At 37.1% G+C, this 21,385-nt stretch overlaps 1 protein-coding gene across 1 annotated transcript in view; it reads left to right on the forward strand.

The window, feature by feature from the left end:
- LOC102515299 (FA complementation group B) overlaps window positions 1-21,385 on the forward strand; it is a 75,145-nt gene that overhangs the window by 3,124 nt on the left and 50,636 nt on the right. The window contains exons 2-6 of the mRNA XM_032464849.1: window positions 1,643-1,771; window positions 4,048-4,214; window positions 4,854-5,284; window positions 5,405-5,642; window positions 6,306-6,621. Of these exons, the coding sequence (XP_032320740.1) occupies window positions 1,724-1,771; window positions 4,048-4,214; window positions 4,854-5,284; window positions 5,405-5,642; window positions 6,306-6,621 (1,200 nt within the window). The 5' untranslated portion in view covers window positions 1,643-1,723. The remainder of the gene's footprint in view (window positions 1-1,642; window positions 1,772-4,047; window positions 4,215-4,853; window positions 5,285-5,404; window positions 5,643-6,305; window positions 6,622-21,385) is intronic.

The raw sequence follows: 21,385 nt of genomic DNA on the forward strand, positions 1-21,385 counted from the left end.
GGGACAAGTTGGTGATTGGGGAGGACCCACATGCTGCTCCTGAGGGGCTGCTTTTTTGACCCGGATGTGGTTACATGGGTGTGGACTTCACTGTTCGTCTGTACGCTTGTTTTTTTTTTTTTGTCTTGTGCATTCTTCTGCATGTATGCAAGAGATCACAGTAAGAATTAGAAAGCAAGTTTTGGTGACAGGCAGTGCAGTATGCGCCTATATTTGATTTGGGGTGGGTTTTATTTGTTTATGGGGAGGAGAATGAAAGCATTCCTTAACATATACATGGAAAAGTTCTGGAAAGGTAAATAATCTTATGGCTGTGCAAATGGGATTGAGGGTCTAGGAAGGGAAGGTGAGATGTCTTTTTATGTTGTTTAAATGGTTTATCATGGGCATATTTTCATAGTTTTATAACGAAACTTATAATAGCATAAAATATTGAAGTAGTCTAGTGACTCGGCGTTTATTCCTGGAGTTGAAGGAAGCAAGGAAGAGAGAACACGTAATTTCATGGCCTCGTTGTCAGTCTGTCCACAGCCCTGTCTTCCACTCCCTGCCCCTCCAGCAGCCTCAGGTTTGGCCCTCCTCCTCAGACAGGTCCATCTCCCATCCCCTCAGTCCTGAATCACTCAGCCAGTGAGTGATGGAGTGTGAATGATGTGGTGCCCACAGAACTAGGTCAGATGTGGTTTTAAAGTATTAGCTAGACGCTTTACATACCTTGTGCAACGAGGTAAGATTGAACTCAGTCTTCACTCTCCAACTGATAATTCATTGATAAAAAGAAAAAGAATGTACCTGCCTTAAAATGTAATTTAAAAGAAAGACAAAATACAGGATGCATTTTGTTTTTTCAGTCTCGAAAAACATGTTATATTAAAAGCTGAATTAATACTTAAACAGTCTCAGATATCCATGTGAAGTGAAATGGCTTCTAGTAGCTCAATGATGCAACTCTTTTTAAATTTTCAGGAGCAAAATATATTTCATGAATGTTTCATCCTTCGTACTGAAATTTGTTTACCTGCTACAATAAAAGGAGCCATTTGCCCTTTGCCCAGTTCAGAGCCAGTCCCCCCGCCACCCAGTGATTAAGAGTTGACCCCAGCCCTGAGTTTATTAGCACAAGATAAACTTGTGACAATTTTGGATCTGTTATGTGTTATCTTTAAAATTTTACTATAAAGGTTATATGAACAAAGGATTTCAAGGAGTATCAAATCAAAAGTGAGCATTTCTATTCATAATGGTACCTTCTGCTTTTTGAAGCAGAGTTATTTCAACAAGAAAATCAGTTTTCTTGTTGGGGCAGGAATGCTTGTAGGCCTTGACTTTTATTCATATTGATTAGACTCATTCATATTCATATTGATTCATTACTTAACTCAGTAGGGAAACAGATGCAAATACATTGGCATTCTCTCAATTTGATCCATAAACTATTGTAATTATTTGCTGTTATTTTCCTTTGTAATTAGAGACTTAAAATTTATAATTAAAACAGTTTTGCTCTGAGAAGTAGTCTTTGCTTTTCTACAGAAAATGAATTAATAAGCAAGTTTGGAGAAAATACTTAGTGAATTAATGGTATATTGGGTTTCATTTGAAATTTATGTCTCTGGCGGTGATTCTTCTTTATCCTTTACAGGTTGGTTTCATTTCTATTCACGAATTTCAGCAGCATCTCTTGCTTAAGGAAAAAATTATTTCAAAATCTTACAAAGCTTTAATGAACCTGTTTCAAGGGAAAGATGATAGTGCGTCAAGTACAGACGAGGTAAAATGAATCATGTGACCATTTCATCATTTTATGAATTGGAAATCTACAAGATACTGAAGTGATATTTAAATTGGAATGTTGGAATATATTAGACAATCCTGCTCAATGGATCAAGAAGCAGAGTGGCAGGGATTATAATGGTGGGCTTCTATGACATTGAAAACTATTTGGTTAAGAAGCCAGTGTTTTACCAGTTTGCAATTATTCTTATTCTGTGGGATATTAAAATCTCAGTTATCAGTAACCTTGGGAAACAAGTCCTTTTTGTTTAAAAAGATTTAACTATTAAACTTTTTTATTTGTGTGGTTTAGATAGAAATTACTCATGGGTGGATTACAGTTAATCCATGGACAACATGGGGGTGAGGGGTGCCAACCCTCCACACAGTTGAAAATCCATGAATAACTTTATACTTAGCCCTCTGTATCTCCAGTTCCCCATCCGCAGATTCAACGAACTGTGGATCGTGTAGTACTGAAGTATTTACTCTTGAAAAAATCCACATATAAGTGGACCATACAGTTTAAAGTTGTGTTGTTCAAGGGGTGACTATGTTTTCTGACTTCTGAAACAGAATATGTTGAATATTATTTAACCTTGTTTTAATGGTGCCATAATTTCATCACTAATATAATAATTGTTCTTTTAGTCTGTTGCATGGTTCATTTCTAAGGATATTTATTACTCTAGTTAATGTCCCTAAGTTGCTGTGCTTTTTTAGTCCTTACATATGCTTTTTATAATTTTACTCTTGTTTTGTTTGGTGGTTGACCATCATAAGAGCCTCTTCAGGTACCTTGCAGTTCCTTATGCCAGTATGGTAATGTAGAAGTTAGCAAAAACTTCTTTGACTTCATAACAAACAGTATTTATGCCCATTAGTTCCATACAGAAAAAGACAGCATACCAAAATTCAAATAAATCAGGAAAAGCTGGACATAGAGAAATTTGATGTTGCATTTTATTCCCTCAAGTCACTGACTCTAAGATTTACCATTCTTGTAATAGTCTATGCCTTGTGTCTGTATTTCAGCCTTAGCAATATGAGGGTTTCACCCCAAAGTATGATTCCGTTAATGTAAGACAAGAGCACATCATGTTGCATTCCTGTATTACTGTTCTAATCTCCTGGGAAACGTCATGCAAGTCATTGTTGAAAGTCATTATTTAAAGTCTTCCCATTTCTCTTCCCTACTTGACCCCAGCGATTTTACCAGTATTAGAAAAGGGGAAGAAATGTTAGAACTTACTGCATTGAAACCACTATGTGCAAGGCACCATTTTAGGCCCTTTACATTCTTAACTTTAAAAGCAATTCTGGCAGCTAATAAAAATTTCTGCAGGTTTTAGGTGGATAGTCGGCCTCAAATCTCACAGCTACTGGCAGAAGCATCAGATTCCTAGGAACTTGTTGAGTTCACTATAGTACAAGTACTCATATTTTTTTTCAGTAATTACCACATAAAGGAGGAGTATAGACAAATGGTTAATATAGATCATGGGCTCTGGAACCAATTGGCTTTGGTTCAGATCCCAGTTCTGCCTGTTGCTCACTGGGCGTCCGAGGGTGAGGTACTTAACCTCCCTGTGCCTCAGTTTTCCTTACCTGGAAAATGTAGAAAATAATACTACTGACCTAGGGCATTAGGGTTATTGAGATGGTTAAACAAATGGATATGTGAATGGCATTTAGAACAATGCCTGACATATAGTAAACATTTAATAAGTGTCGTGTATTATTAGTTATCACTATTTCTCCTATTTTCATTTGTATTATAAATCCATGTGTGTGGAAATGAATGAGTATGGCCTGGACTTAAAGAAAAAAATTTTAGCTGTAATTGATCAGCAGTCCAAAGATAGTTTAATCAATGTTATTCATACAAAAATTTACAGTTATTAAGTTTAGTTTAAGTCACTGACAAAGACTGGATTGTTTTCAGCATGCCTTGGGCACATATTGTCAGATTATTTCTCAAAGTGGACTTGACTTCAGGTTTCCATCCCCGCTGGCTCTGTGTTGGATACTCAGAGCCTTCTTTACAATCAGGTCGTGCTTCATGATCTGAGTCATAGTTAATTATATGTTTTATAAATTTTATTTTAGTGAATTATGTATAATCTATTGTATATATTGTAGATGTTAATGTATTTTAAAATATGTCTGCCATAATGCCTAGCCTAAAGCTGCTTTACGTTATGTTTTTAGTCTTGCTACATTTGGCAGGGTTTTTTTTTTGTAATCAGTTATTTAAACATATTTTTCTATAAGGAATGTCTTGTTACTCTTTGTGGTAAAGAAGAAAATCCTGCCAATACCTTTGATGAAAAGTTATCAGGCAATTTTCAAGATCCAGAACAGCTAGTAGAGAAGATATGGTATCGTGTAATAGAAGATAGCTTGGTTGTTGGAGTGAAAACCACATCTTCTTTGAAGCTGTAAGTAAATTCTAACATGCTAACATCATCTTGATGCCCTGGAATAGCACTGGCCAACAGAAATATAATGCATGCCCCATAAGTAACCTTCACTGTTCTGGTAGCCATATTAAATAGAAACAGAAACACATGAAATTAGTTTAAATAATATATCCAAGACAATATTATTGTTGATGGGTAAATGATATTCTGTATTAAAATGCAGATTTCATTCACATCATTTGGAGGAGTATAAAATACAATTTTTACTTTAGAGGTATTTCATTCTAAATGATTACCAAATTAACTCTTTTAAAAAATGAGTACTTTTTCCCTTGTTTAAGAGGAAAAGAGAAAAATCTACCTCAAAAATAAAATACAAGCATTATTTTACCTTTCCTTTTTCTTACAAATTACTTTCCTAAAGTCCAGCATATTTACAGTGTTTTTGCTTTCCTGTTTCAAGAGAAGTGCTATTACAGGATCTTTAAAAATGTGTTTGGTTTTTACACTTAATTTTCTGATACACTATACATTTGAAATGATAATTCCTGGGAAAGGAGAGAATAAAAATTTTTTGTTGTGTTTGTATGACCTTTAATCATCTGTTTGATTTTAAGGAATGAGCTTGTAGACTAAACTGAGCTGTATTTTTTACAGGTCCTCAAGTCTTGTGACTTTATCGCTGTCAATGGATCAAGCCCATAACTCCAGCTTTCCGCTTATTAAGTGTCAAAATAGGGTGATCACGTTGAGTAGGAATTCTTCCCCAGTGCCATATGAAATAGGATCAGAGGTAAAAAGAATCAAGATGAGTGTTGGTAGTGAGGAAGAGGAAGGGAAAGAGGAAAGTGTTGTTTGTGAACAACCCTTGGAGAAAGACTGTATACAAATGATTACTGCTGTAACATCTCTGTCACCACTTTTAGCGTTCAGTAATTTTTGTTGCATTGTGCTGCTACAAATTAAAGAGAGAGAGAATGGTAATTATTCTGAAGCTCGTTGCGTTCAGTGTGGCAGAATTTGTTTCAGTCTAGAAGATCTTTCAAGTGGGAAATACCTGCTGACGTTTCCAAAGAAGAAACTTCTAGGTAATTTTTGTAGGTCCTTTTTAATCATATACCTAATCGAATCAGAAAATTTTAAGAACTCCCTTGATGTGGTAATGGCCAGGGTTTGATGACAGTGCTTGTGACGTGTTTTTGTTGTAGAACACACGGAAGATCTCTTCGCACTTCTCGCTGCATTGCGCGAAACTTGTTTTCAAATCACATCACCCAGCTATGCTCTGACTTCAGTGAAGGTGTGGCTCTTAGAACACATGGAATGTGAAGTAATCAAAGAATTTCCAGAAATGTACTTTTGTAAAAGGCCAGGAAGTTTCTATGGGACACTTTTCAACTGGAGACAAAGAACACCATTTGAAGGGACTTTAATAGTCTATTCCAGGTAATGCACATCAAGCTGGAATTGGTCCAGGGAAGTGTGTGTGTATAGGGGGGTGGTCCAACAGGGATCCCCGCAGTAGTGTTGTGTACCATTGTGGGACATGTCTAGGTCATCACCTGGTACAGCACGAGTGGACAGGTGGTCTCATTTAGGAGCTGAAGCTGTTTTAATTTTATGTTTGTTTTTGGCCTAATAATTATTTTAAGGGTTCCTCTCACCTCTCCCCAACAATGAAATTTTAAAAATACAGTTTTGATCTTACTACTCCGAGAAAATGTAATCAGGAAGCAACCTGATGAATATTAACTGAGTTGATTGAGCATATGTATATAGTTGTTCCTCTGTATCTACAGAGGATTGATTCCAGGATCCTGGTGGATGCCAAAATCCACAGATGCTCAAGTCCCTTCTATAAAATGGCATAGTACAGTCTGCCCTCCATATCTGTGGATTCCACATCTGCAGATTCACCCAAACATGGGGCCACCTGTACTTAGTTGCTACAGTCTGAATTGTATCAGTGCCCACATGCATGCATTATTGGTTCTGTTCATCACTGGAGGGTTTATAAATGAAGATTGATTGATTACTATGGTATGTTGTATATGACTGTTTTGTGCTCTTCTGAGTTTTCTAATAGTGTGTTTGATTTTTTCATTCCAGGAATCAAACAGTTTTGTTCCAGTGCCTTCATAATCTCAGCAGAGTTCTACCTATAAACAGTTTCTTCAAAAATCTAAAATTAGGAAGTGAGGATTTCCTAATTGATCATTTGGCATTAGCTTTGGAGAAGGAATTGGTTACCCTTGGTTCTCTTTCTTCTGCCATAGTTAAGGTTGAAAGCAGCTCGGTGCAGAGGTGTGAAGCAAGCCAAGAAAAGAGTAGTGGTGATGTGGCTGCTTTATCAGAGGAAAGCATCCATCTCTACAGAAAAGAACTTCAGAGAGAAAAGAAGGAAACGTTGGGGATGAACCTAAAAGTGAGTGGTGCCCTTTATAGAGAAATAACTTTGAAATTAGCTGAGGTTCAGCTGAAATCAGACCTTGCTGCCCAGAAACTGACTGATGTATAATTACAATCTCAATTTGATTACATTTTAGAATATTTTTCCCTGTCAGAAGGTTTTGGTTCTACTTGTTTTCATTTTACATTATATGCCTCCTCTGTAAAAATAAAGATTGAGGCTTACTGTAGAATATTTGGTTTTGAAGATGCACACAATAGCATGCCTTAGAGCAGCACTTCTCAACTGGACCTATTTTGCCTCCCAGAGGCTTATGGCTATGTCCAGGGATATTTTTGGTTGTCAGAAGTAGTGGAGGTGGGGAGGGCGGGAGAGGGGTGCTATTCCAATCTCGTGGGTGAGACAAGGATGCTGCCGAACTTCCTGCCCTGCACAGGACAGCTCTACAGCAAAGAATGATCCAGCCTCAAATGTGAGTAATGCTGAGGTGGAGAAATCCTGCCTCCAAGTTACCACTTAAGTGAAGAGACAAGTGATGTAACGGTATTTTGTTCTAAATCTTCAAAAAAGTTAAATAGCCCTTTTATTATATTCTGCTTAATAAAACCTAGCATATAAAAATCAGCTTCAAACAGACAAACAAGGTTGTCAGGATTCAGAAGTTTCTGTAAACATCAGGCCCCTATGGAAATTTAAATGGCAGAGTCTCTAGGTGAGACCATTAAAATGAAAATGTTGGAAACCCTTGTTAAAGTAAATTTTATTAGAAAGCTTCTCTGAAATTGTGTAAGTTGATAGGAATGTGAAAATTTTAGGGCATTTCTCTGAAAAGCATCTCTTTCAAAAGGCTAAGCATACTTCATAGGCCACTATATTTAAAAAACTGAAAACGCCTTTAAGCCATCTGAAATCCCAATGCTAGGCAAAGCTAAAATATTAAATTATGACTAAAATAACTTAAAGAATATGGTACTCCTTAGGGACTGAGAAATTGAAAAATAAATGAAAATTCATTTCAGTTAGGTGATTTTTAAGGGGTCCAATGAGGCATTTCAAAGGGATAAAAATTCAGTCTATTCTCTTTCCTTTTTGGAGAAATAAGAATCTGGAGTAATAAGAGAATGTCAGGAGAAAGGAAAAGACACAAAAAGATATGAGCCAAAAGGAATGTTACCGATCCTTTTTGCTCTAAAATCCTTAAGTACTTGAGATGAAAGTTTCTATCTCAGTTGAAAGAAGTAAAGATGATTATAGGAAGTGGCATTTTATGCTTGCAGTAATGAAGCACTAATCCCCCCCCCCCCGTGCCTTAGAAGTCCTTGTCCCTAATGATCTGGGGATGCAAGTGGGTTTTAGAGAATATCCGTTATTATTGCCTCGTCTCGGTTTTTATGGTTGTCGTATAATATGCTACCTCCTTTTTTAGTAATCCATTGCAAATTGAGAGAGAGCTCTATAGCTCTATTTCTATGAAATGTCAATGGAAAATATTTCAGACTTTCTGGAAATGGAAATGTGATAATGTCAGGATTAATTGTGGAAATCTGGATCCAGCATGTGTCAGTAGATATAGTGCAACTGCCCATGACATGTTCTGAAAGAACAACCAACTCAAAAATATAGGAACTAAATTGTAAAATGGAGGCTGTCAAAAGACTAAACAGAATTTAATTGTAATAGTCTATCTGTATGAAAGCTAGGATAGTTTTTAAAAACTGATCTTGCTTATTTTTTATTTATAAGAGCACTGAAGGGTATTAATCTATACGTACCAAATGCCCGCTTTACAAGTGAGCTTTGTACTCCAGCAAAACTTTCCTACTGAACTACAGGCTAGAGAAGCCAGAGTTTAAGGAAGTGATGTGGTTGCCGTGCCCTCCTGATTCAGTTGCATTTCCCTCTGAAATCCCATTCCTCTGACCGCTTCATCGCGAATCTGGCGCTCCCCTCAAGAACCTGTCCTCCCAAATCCACACGGCTTAAGTGGAAATCAATTTTGTTTTGGAGCAGAGCCCTCCACAGTTTTCAGACACAAAACTCTGCGTTGGCCTCCTGATCCCTTAATTTAGGAATATGTGCAAGCCAGCTTCGGCTGCACGTTATTCAGTTTGGTGACCAGGTTGAGGAAAGGGGGAAGAAATGTAACATGTATTGACTATCAACTCCATACCAGTGAGTAGGCTTGAAAGTAGGCGTGCGCTCGCGCACACACACACACGCACGCACACACACATCCGTATCTACACAGATGTATGGTTTAATCCTTCATAGCAGCCCATTAGTGTTGTCCCCAGTATGAAAAAAAGATGCTAAACCAAATTAAGCGAGTACATGCAAGCAACTGGATCCTATACACTTGTTACAGATTTTTTCAAAATCAGCAGACCCGTTAAGAATTCTAATAATATATTAGTGAATCTTTTGTTGTCCTGGTAACTTCTCTTTATACCACATAGAATTGACTGCTCAGTTTTTTATCAGTCTCAGAAAGGAAAAGATCAAATTAACTTACTTCTTTGCCTGCCCTTCCCAATAACAGCAAAGCTTTCTTACCTTTTTTCCCCCCTAAAACTTGGCAATGCCAGGTATTGAAAGGTATCCTTTCTCTTGTATTCAAATTATGAAAACATTACTTTCCATCCTCAGAATTGAGTGAAAGCTTGTTCTTGGGCAATCCCGTCTGGGGAACTGTAGGCTTTTACTGCTAAAGAAGAGAGTGTGATGTCATAGAAAGAATGCTGATCCATAAACCATGTGTTTAATTCAGTCCTTCAAAGATTTGTCCTTTTTTCACTTTCTGAGTTTCCTGGATCTGTTACATCAAGTGCTTACTGCCTCAGCAAGCCTATCAAACTCCATCCTATCAAATCTTGCTATGTTGAGTATCTTCACAGTGCTCACAGTGTGGCCACTTTCTAGAACCTTACTTCAATAATCCTGTCTTGCCTTTCTGTTCAGTAGGGTAGCCGGCACTATTCAGGTAGTGAATGTTCATAAGGGCAGAAGGTCAGACACCTCTCTGGCCCTCCCTATGCAGGTTTTTCCCTGGGCTACACTTGGGAGCATCTGCACGGGACAGAAGTACCCGTATGCCTCGCTACAGGGCAACACAACACTCCTGAGTTCAGCTAGGAAAATAATTCTTCAGCATCTTTAACTTCATCTTGAATTATCCATTTCCCCACAGCAGCAGTCCCTTACCCAAAAGTAGAAGTCATGTTATGGCCAGTAAAGCATACTCTTCGTGACCAGCTGAAGAAAGCACTTCACTCTAGATACCAAGTCCGTCAGGAGTGGGAGAGAAGTGTGATGCACTCTGTTGATTACCTGTTCTGCATCACTTTCCTCCTTTTCTCATACCAGAACTCTCATTTTGCTCAAGAAACTTCCTTTCCACCGTTCATGTGATTGCACAAGTGGACTCTGTCTCCAGTTGCAGAGGTGAGTCCTGACTAGTCTAAGCCAGTTAGTACGAGACATTTCCCTGGCAGCTGGTACTCTGGGATGGGTACAAACTTAAATTGGGCCTAGTTGGACCGAGTCCTTCCCTTTAGTCTGACTAGGAGGAGGCTCTTCCTATCCTGCTGGAAGTAGGTGGCCATAACTTAAAAAGTTGAGAGTTATAATCACAGGAAGTTCGGCTTTAGAATGAATTTGCCACTGTAGACTGCAAAATTGTTTTACTGTGCTGCTGACTCAAACCTGAATTTCACCCATTCCTGGGACTGCCTCTTATTTCAAAAAAAATTCCTTGTAACAGAAATCAAGGTTTCTATTACTTGCAGCTGAAATAATTTCTCACTGTTAGAAATGGAATATAGAATCCCAGAGAACAAAACTGCTCAGACGTGCAGTCCCAGGACAGGAAGAGTTTACTGTAGAAACAGGGTGCTTGTACCTGCTAAAAGAAGATGAGGGGAACTGACTCACTCTGCTGTACACCTGAAACTAACACAACATTGTAAATCAACTATATTCAATAGAAAGCTGTTAGTTTTGGGGAAAAGAAAAAAGGAAGAGCCTCCCCCCAACCCCGGTTCATTTCTGGACTGTGGCTCATTAGGCCACTTTCCTGTGTTTTTTATTCTTTTAAGTTTACAACTCAAATTAGTTCATACCTGATAGTGGTTTATATCTGAGATAAGATATATATTTTTAAAAAGCCTTCATCTTTTCTTTATTCCTTAGCTTTCCTCTGGTATTACACTTGGTTAATTATGCCTTCCTCATTCGCTTAGTGGTACATGTCAGATTATTTAACCTATTTCTTCATATTTCCTGTTTTAGAATATAGAATTATAAATGTAGGGGCCATATCTATTGTATTTCTTAGATAGCGGAAGAATTCAAGCTTGCAATTCTCTTCTGACAACTTTTCTCATATTCTCAACTGTATCTTCTCCAATAGGAAGAGGAAGAAATCTTTACCAATTTTGATTGCTCTAGGAGTCTTTGTGCTAAGAAAAATGAATTTGATATTATGGGACTGTTTTGGAAATAGGGCAGTATTGCTATATCAAAAGACATGCAGGGCCTTATTGATTAAAAGTTTGTATCCTTTTCGAAGACAACAAATATGTGCCAGAACTTGAGTGGTTGCCTTTTAATATATACTAGGGAGCAAAAGATAAGCTGTCCAGACTTCACTCTAACTTCATAAAAAAAAATCAAGATGATGGAGATACTCAGTGTAGTCTTTGTAAGCCTGATGAGATATTTTAAGGTGTAGAATGACTAAGTCATTTGGTTATGTCAGGTGTGATAATAAAATCCTCTTAATAAGTTATCCAAACAGGAAATGGATATACACTAACACTTGAAAGATGCTGGTAAAAGGAGTAAAAACATTGGGAGTGGGGGTAGCGCTGAGCATCTGAAGGGAGACAGAACCAAGTATGTTCTTGGCAGTCTGCAAAATCTTCAGAGCAAGTGTACGTGTGGTGCATGTGCTGGGCCCACCAAGACGAGGTGGGGCTGTGTGTGCAGACTGGTCTGGTGTTTCCTGAAGCCAGTGCCACCTGGAAGGGGAAAGAAGGAGCCTAGAATTATAAACAGTAGGAAGAATAATTAGACAAAATTTAGGAAAAGCGTTGAAGAAAGCGGTAATCCACACTCGCATACCAGTTTTCTATAATGTGACATGGTGGGAAATAGCAATAGTGAACATCTATGGATCATTTTGTGCCAGACATTGATATGAATGCTTAGCCTGTAAGATGCTTACAACCCTATAAAACTCTGCTTTCCAAGACATTGCCACTAGTCATGTTTGGCTATTTAAATTTACATTTAAGTGAATTAAAATTAAATTAAAACTTCAGTTAGCTGCACTAGCCACATTTCAGATGCTCAATAGCCACATGTGGCTAGTGGCTACGATTTGGGCAGTACAAAATAGGACATTTGCAAAATCTCAGCAAGTTCTGTTACACAGTGCTGCTGTAAGATATGTACTTTTCATGATCTCTTATTTACAGACCAAGAAACTGAGACCCACACATGTTAAATAATATTCCCAAGGTCATATAGTTAGTAAGGAACAGAGCCAAGATTCAAATCCAGTGTAGCTCCAGGACCTTTGCTCTTCCACTGCTATGCCATTTGACTTAAAAAGTCAGTTTGATAAAACAGTGCTGTGTCTTCTGATAATTTAATATTAACAAAATACAGTTATTTTAAAAATTTGCAAAAAATGTGCAATTGAATAGAAGTATAAATTTATTAATATTGAGATATCAGAGGAAATGTGGGCCATGTCATCTTTTTTCAATATTATTTATTGAAGTACAGTTGACATACAATATTATATGTTACTGGTGTACAATATAGTGATTCACAATTTTTAAAGGTTATACTCCATTTATAGTTATAAAATACTGGCTATATTCCCTGTGTTGTACAATATATCCTTATAGCTTATTTTATACTTAATAATTTGTACTTCTTAATCTCCTACCCCTATATTGCCCCTCACCTCTTCCCTCTCCCCACTGGTAACCACTAGTTCTCTGTTATCTCTGAGTCTGCTTCTTTTGTGTTATATACTAGTTTGTTGCATTTTTCAGATTCCACATTATAAGTAAAATATAGTATTTGTCTTTCTCTGACTTATTTCACTTAGCATAATACCCTCCAAGTCCACCATGTTGCTGCAAATGGCAAAATTTCATTCTTTTTACGGCTGAGTAATAGTCCACTGTGTACACACACACACACACACACACACACACACACACCCCATGTCTTCTTTATCCATTCATCTGTTGATGGACAGTTAGATTGTTTCCATGTCTTGGCAATTGTAAATATTGCTGCTATGAAAATTGGGGTGCATGTATCCTTTCGAATTAGTGGTTTTGGTTGTTTCAGATACATATCCAAGAGTGGAATTGCTGGGTCATATAGTAGTTCTATTTTTAGTTTTTTTAGAAACCTCCATACTGTCTTCCATAGTGGCTGCACCAACTTACATTCCCACCAAGTGTACAATGGTTCCTTTTTCTTCATATCCTCACCAACATTTGCTATTTGTAGATTTTTTTGATTATAACCATCTGGCAGGTGTGAGGGAATATCTTATGGTTTTGATTTGCATTTCTCTGATAATTAGCTATATTGAGCATCTTTTCATGAGCCTGTTAGCCATCTGCATGTCCTCTTTGGAGAAATGTCTATTCAGGTCTTCTGCTCATTTCTTATGAACTTTCTTTTTAATGATTTGTATCAGCTGTTTATATATTTTGGTTATTAACCTCTTTTCATTCATATTATTTGCAAATATTTTATCCTATTCAGTAGATTGTCTTTTCATTTTGTCAATGTTTCCTTTGCTGTGAGCCATGTTATGTTAAATCCTGTAATGAACAAGTCCTTAGAGTTGACTGATGGCCCCAACCTGACTTTTATCTCTTGACTACTGCTTCTAACTGTATCTAGATAACCTGAGTCTCTCTTCCCTGTCTCCTTTCAGTTGTCTTTGTTAGAGCCATCACTGTCCAGAATTATTGCATTTACCATTGATCATTCATATTTTGGGGTTTCTTAAAAGAAAGTGTCATTTCTTTAAACAACCATTGAGTAACTTCTCTTTGAGACATCTCTAGGAGGTCTTGAAATTCTCTGAAGTATTTGTCATTGACTGGGAATCACTGCAGTAGAGCTTACAATTCCAGGAAACATTAGACTAGAAAACTTGCATCTTTATTCCAGATGAGTACATCACTTGAGAAGAAAAGGGGTGGAATTCAGTTTTCTTTTTTTACCCTTTGTGTGTGTGAATCCTTCCAAATGATGTGCCTGTAGAAAACATTTCATCTGTTTGAAAATTCAGTGGTGTATGAAGTGGACGTGGATACAGAGATCTTTCATCCAGTCATGTGTTTGTTGACATTTCATTGAATACACTGTCATGCCCAGGCTTATAAGTAGGTGCTAGGGATATAAAGATAAACATGACTTTTCGCAGCTTTCAGAGAGCTTGCAGCCTTAATGGGAGAGACAGTAGCACAGAGTTATATGCTACACTGAGATAATTCATAGAAGTATTCCTGGGGTTTCATGGGAATACCCTTATGGGGCACTATACCCGTTAGGGACACCATCTGAGAGCAGGAGTTGGTGATTTTGCATAACAGGACTCTTTAAGGATCTGATAGATTTTAAGGGTATTCATGTTGGGGTGGTTGTGGATTACAGTGGTATTATAACATACTGGAATTTTGCCTGATGATTCAGGGATCATCCAGCAGACCTGTTGCTGCCCCATGAAGAAAGGCCTAGAGAGATATGTATACACAAAGAAAGACGTTCAAACCTAGATCACTTGGGACACTAAAAAGGGGTCTAAAATATTTAAATCATGCAATTTTGAAATATTCATTGATCGAAAAATTGGTTTTACTATATTGGTGGACCCATAAAATAATTATATTCAGAACCCTTTTAGAAATAAAATTTGTTCTCAGAATTAAAATACCATATCTGTGTATGTTAAATTTTAAATTGACTTTCTGAATTATTTTACCTATTGTGGTAAATGTATAATATTAAGTTTACCGTCTTAATCGTTTTTAAGTGTACAGTTCAGTAGTGGTAAGTATATTCACACTGTTGCGCAGTAGACCTCTAGAACTTGTCATCTTGTGAAAGTGAAAGTCTTTACACATCACACATGAATACGCCCTCTACCTCTGCCTAGCTCTTGCTTTACACGAATAATTCTCAGCCATGGTTGTTGATAAGAATCAACTGAGGACTTGTTAAAGGGGTTTACTTATCTTAAGCTGCACCCCAAAGATTCTGATCCAGTTGGTCTGGTTTCTGCCTTGGGCCTTGGCATCAGTTTAAAAATTACCCAGAGGATTTTGATGTACAAGCCAGAGCCAGTGCTTTACAACAAGCAGCAAATCCACTTGACCATTTCAGGGGGCACAGCTTCACAGATTTTTCTATGTAAAGGAAATCTCCCCTCATGTCTTACTACCCATATTCAGTCTTAATATGGCCTATGGTCGTTTGAATATCGTGTGTTGATTGGCTTAGATTATGAGAGGGAGACTTCACTGCTTACTACTACTGAAATGTTTTTCTGTAGGCATTTGTTATGGGTTGAATTGTGCTCCCCTCCACCCACGCCCCCACCAAAGATATGCTGAGGTCCTAAACCTTAGTATCTCAGAATGTGACTTTGTTTGGAAATAGGGCTGTTACAGATGTGATTAGTTAGGTTGAGATGAGGTCATACTGGAGTGGGGTAGGCTCCTAATCCAGTGTGGCTGGTGTCCTTATAAGAAGATGTGAAGACAGCAACAGGGAGAAAGCAGTGTGACAATGTAGGCAGAGATTGGACTTACATAGCTGCAAGCCAAGGGATGCTAAAGATTGCCAGCAAGTCACCAGAAGCTAGGAAGAGGCAAGGAAGGATTCCCCTACAGATTCCAGAGGGAGGATGCCCCTGCATACATCTCGATTTCAGACTTGTCACCTCCAGAGCTATGAACCAGATTTCTGTAGTTTTAAACCACTCAGTTTGTGGCCTTTTATTTCAGCGGCCCTAGGAAACTAATATAACACTTATTACCCAGTTATCCATTACGTTAGTTTTAAAAGTTATGAAATCAAGGATCTTTAGGAAGAAGAAGAGTAGGTCATTATAAAGGAAAATGGAAAAAAAAAAAAAACAAACCAGCATGATGTTTGCTTAGGACTGTAAGCAGATGGTTCTTAGTGCTAAAGTATAAGATTCCATCATTATAAGATTCTGTCATTATCTTTCCATTGTTTCAGTGTTCATTCAGTGGCTTCCCTTTACTTTTAGAGTAAATATCAAAATCCATATGTGATGTGTTAAGATACAGTGTCATCTGATCTACCTAGTGATCTACCTAGTGAGTCTACCTGTCCTTGTGGGCACTAGTCACTGACATCCCATCTGTTCTTCAAGCATAGCCTTTTGCTTCCCATATCAAATTCTGCACATACTGTTCCTATTATCTGTGCTGCTGTCTCTTCATTCCTAGTCTCCCATTCATGCAGTTTCATGCTCATTCATCCTTCAAATCTCAGTTCTGAATTCACTTCCTCATGGAAACCTCTGACCCTCGAAGACCAGGTCAAGTTCCCCTGGTACATACTTTAGTAGTACTCTATACTTCTTTTCAGTGGCTGTAATTATAATTTAATAGCTAACTAATTATAGGCAGGTACTATAGTTAACTCCGATTTGAAATCAGGGCTGTTGAGTCCAAAATGTAACCCCCTCCCCCCCAGTGCTCTTAACTTCTTTATGGGCAGGGCCCATTTTCTGTCTTGATCACCTTTGTATCCCATCGGGCATAGTACTTTGCACATAATTTGTGCTTAACTGATATTAGTGTACATTTTTTCTAAAAAGAAAAAAGTGAATGAAATGTAGTTTTAAGAAATTTAAGTAAAGAGCCAACCTCAGTGTGTTTGTGTGTTTGAGGTAGGGGAGGTTTTCCATATCATGTATCATATTAGGTTGCTTGTACTTAATTCTTCTATCACTGGTTCCCAGCCTTTGATCATGTGAGTGGGTGTAGTTTTCAAAACTGGGGAGACCAGCATAGATTTGATAACTTTTTGCCATGTAAGGATGTTAAACAATGGCACCCATGCCACCATCATTTCATAAAACAGAATATATGGATGCTAAATGTGTAATCATAGAATACAAATAATTTAAACTGAATAAATTTGGTCTCATTAATAAATCACTACGTTGTCTTTATTTTTCTCAGTCTTATTGTACAACACAGCAATGGAAACTTATGGACTGACACTAGTCAGTGGATCAATGTTTAGGAATCATAGATGGGAAGTTTTGTTGGAATTTATGTTGGCAGGTGGCCACCCTGATACTGAAACCAGACAAGGATATCACAAAAAAAGAAAATTATAAGCCAGTTTCACTTATGAATATAGATTCAAAAATCCTCAACAAATTACTAGCAAATTGACTCTTAACAATGCATTAAAAGGATCATACATCATGATCAAGTTGGATTTATCCCAGGCATGCAGGGATTTTTCAATATATGCAAATCAATCAACGTGATACACCACATTAACAAATTGAAGAATAAAAACCATATGATACTCTCAATAGACACAGAAAAAGCTTTTGATAAAATTCGACACCCATTTATGATCAAAACTCTCCAGAAAGTGGGCATAGACGGAACTTACCTCAACATAATAAGGGCCATATATGACAAACCTACAGCTAACATCATACTTAATGGGGAAAAGCTGAAAGCATTTCCTCTAAGATCAGGAAAAAGACAAGGATGCTCACTCTCACCACTTTTATTCAACATAGTTTTGGAAGTCTTAGCCATAGCCATCAGAGAAGAAAAAGAAAAAGGAATCCAAATTGGAAACGAAGAAGTAAAACTGTCACTGTTTGCAGATGACCTGATACTATACGTAGAAAACCCTGAAGAAGCAACCAGGAAATTACTAGAACTCATCAATGAATATGGTAAAGTAGCGGGATCCAAAATTAATATGCAGAAGTCAGTTGCATTTCTATACACTAACAATGAAATAGCAGAAAGGGAAATTAAGGAAATGATACCATTTACCATCATGCCAAAAAGAATAAAATACCTGGGAATAAACCTACCCAAGGAGGCAAAATACCTGTATGCCAAAAACTATAAGACACTTACGAGGGAAATTGAAGATGACATAAACAAATGGAAAGGTATATTGTGTTCTTGGATTGGAAGAATCAATAATGTTAAAATGGCCATACTGCCCAAGGCAATTTACAGATTCAGTGCAGTCTCTATCAAGATACCAATGACATTCTTCACAGAGCTGGAATAAAAAAAGTTAAAATTTGTATGGAAACACAAAAGACCTCAAATAGACAAAACAATCCTACAAAAGAAGAATGGAGCTGTGGGAATCATGCTCCCTGACTTCAGGCTATGCTACAAAGCTACAGTAATGAAAACAATATGGTACTGGCACAGAAACAGACACATAGATCAATGGAACAGGATAGAAAGTCCAGAAATAAACCCACACGCATGTGGTCAATTAATCTATGACAAAGGAGGCAAGAATATACAATGGAGAAAAGACAATCTCTTCAATAAGTGGTGCTGGGAAAACTGGACAAGCTACCTGTAAAAGACTGAAATTAGAACATTCTCTAAAACCCTGTATAAAAATAAACTCAAAAATGGATTAAAGACCTAAATGTAAGACCAGATACTATAAAACTAGAGGAAAACATAGGCAAAACATTTGTGGATATATATTACAGCAATATATTTTTTGAACCAGCTCCTGGAGTATTGGAATTAAAAGCAAAAATAAACAAACGGGATCTAATTAAACTTAAAAGCTTTTTCACAGCTAAGGATACCATCAACAAAATGAAAAGACAACTTACAGAATGGGAGAAAATATTTGCAAATGATGTGACTGATAAGGGACTAATTTCCAAAATATATGAACAGCTCCTACACCTTAATATAAAAGAAACAAGCAACCCAATCCAAAAATGGACAGAAGACCTAAACAAGCAATTCTCCAATGAATACATACAAATGGCCAATAAGCACATGAAAAAGTGCTCAGCATCGCTAATTGTCAGAGAAATGCAGATCAAAACTACAGTGAGATATCACTTCACACCAGCCAGAATGGCCATCATTGAAAAGTCCACAAACAGTATATCCTGGACAGGGTATGGAGAAAAGAGAACCCTCCTACACCATTGGTGGGAATGTAGAATGGTGCAGCCACTATGAAGGACAGTATAGAGGTTCCTTAAAAAAACTGAAAATAGACTTACCACATGATCCAGCAATCCCACTCCTGGGCATATATCCAGAGAAAAATAAAATTCAAAAAGACACATGCACCCCAATGTTCATATCAGCACTATTTACAATAGCCAAGACATGGAAACAACCCAAATGTCCATCAACAGATGACTGGACAAAGAAGCTGTGGTGTATTTATACAATGGAACACTGCTCAGCCATAAAAAAGAAGAAAATAATGCCATTTGCAGCAATATGGATGAACCTGAAGACTGTCATTCAAAGTGAAGTGGGCTGGAAAGAGAAAGAACAATGCTATATGGCATCATTTATATAAAGAATCTAAAAAAAAAATAATAATGACACAACTGAACTAATTATTATGTTGATTTCGTGAATATGTGTAAGCACATTTGACTGTCCTTTATGATTGGATTACTACATTCTGTTGTTTCTTATTTTGTAGTTGGCTTTATTCCTTTGATAACTATGTAAGTTTAAAAAGCTGAAGATCTACTCCATTCTTAGATACAAAAATTAGTACATATATGAAAACTAAAAAAATGTGCAGTATACTGTTTGTATGTATTTATGTGCAATATAATGTGTATGTGCAGTCAAAGTAATAATTCTACGTAATAAAACTGGAAGGAAAAAAAGGAAACAAAAATTAGATGAAAACAAGGGATAAATTCCTTGTTAACTTAGAGTTGAAAAGACTTATCAATCTATTTCACAAAATCCAGAAGCCATAAAATTCAGTTACATAAAAAGAACAAAAATTTATTAAAAAAGAAGTCAAAAGATAACACTGGAAAAACATTACTTGTGGTATAACTCAAAATAAGTTCTAATTTCTACTATGCAGAAAAAATATCTTGAAAATGGTAAATGGAAAGTATCAATAGAAAGAAGGACAAAGAAACAAACAAAATTAATGGAAAAAATGCAAATAAACATTTAACAACGTGCAACTTCACACAATAAGCAAAAAAAGAAAAGAAAAAGCCCACCAAAGAAACAAAAACCTGCATTGATAAAACTGGACTTTCATGTAATAGTGAAATGAAATATGTTGCCACTGGCCCTCTCTCCCACCAAAGAAAACTGAATACACTACAAAAATCACATTTTAAAGGATTCAGAGAGCTGCGGAAACAAGGACTGGATGGTGTAAAATTACAGAAAAGGGGAAACTGTTCCCAGGTAACTTGATAATTGCCAGCCCTTTGTTTATCTGAGGACAGGCTGCAGATTAGGCTTGTTTCAGACAAAGGGCTTCTGCTTGAGGGCAGAGACATCAGCAGCCTTTTAGCAGTTGCTTGGTGCTGTAGTGACAAATGTAATAGTAAGGGGCTGTAAAAGCACACAGTTTTCACCTTGGGATATTTTCATAGTTCTATGGCTACACAAGAAATGGAGGAGCTAGCACAAAATCTTCTAAAACACAGACTGAAATATCTTTCTATTGTGCAGTGCTGCCAGGGAAGAGCTCTATGTCAAACACAGCGAGTTTCCTCTTAAAGACATTTGCCAAGATTTGAGGCTGAATGAAGTAGGAGGCTAAAGAAAGCTGAAAGCTTCTGAAGGTCAGAACTGTCTGTTAGCTTCTAGGGCTGAAGAGATTGTATTTCCAGGATCTAGGAGCAAGAACATACCAGAAGGAGACTGGGTCTTACTAAACATGCAGCAGATCCCAGATCAAGCTCAGTTTCTGACTGGATTGAGGTCATTAGCTACTCACCTTAGTTACTTAATGAAATTAAAGGGAAACCTTCTTTTCCATGGAACTTCTGTGGTTCTTCTAGACACACTAGAGGGCACTGCAACAGAATAATTTCTAGATATGCAAAAAGGCAAGACTGTATGACTGATATTTGAGAGGAAAAGAATAGGTGCAGATCCATAGATGTTGCCCATATTGAAGTTAGCTGATAAGAACTCTAAAAAATATATATTTAAAATAGAGGAAAATAACAAAATAGATGAAGGATAGAAAGTTTAAAACAATTGGAGTATTTAAACAATAATCAAGTGGAAAGTTTAGAACTGAAAAATGCAGTATGTGAAATATAAAGCCCAACCTATGAGTTTGACAGGAGAGGGGATATAGCAGAATGTAGGATTAGTGAACTGTGATATGGGTCATTAAAAAATAGGCTGAAGAAGAGAAAGAAAAGGCGGAAAAAAGGTAAGAGTCAAGTAAGACATACTCAAATGGTTTACCATTCACGTAATTGGAATTTGGAGGAAAAGAAGAAAGAATGAGGCAAAAGCAATATTTGAAGAGATAATCGTTTAGAATCTGTTTAAAATTGATGATAGACGTCAACTTGTGGACACAAGCAAGTAGGAAACCACACTTAGGTTCATCATGGAATAACAGCTCATAAAGACAAAGTCAATTACAAAATCAGAAAGGGGTTAGAGAAGAGCAATACATTGCCTTCAAAAGAGTGAGACGATAACTAACAGCC

The sequence above is a fragment of the Camelus ferus genome, chromosome 22 (genome assembly GCF_009834535.1).
Source record: "Camelus ferus isolate YT-003-E chromosome 22, BCGSAC_Cfer_1.0, whole genome shotgun sequence".
NCBI classification, from domain to species: Eukaryota; Metazoa; Chordata; class Mammalia; order Artiodactyla; family Camelidae; genus Camelus; species Camelus ferus.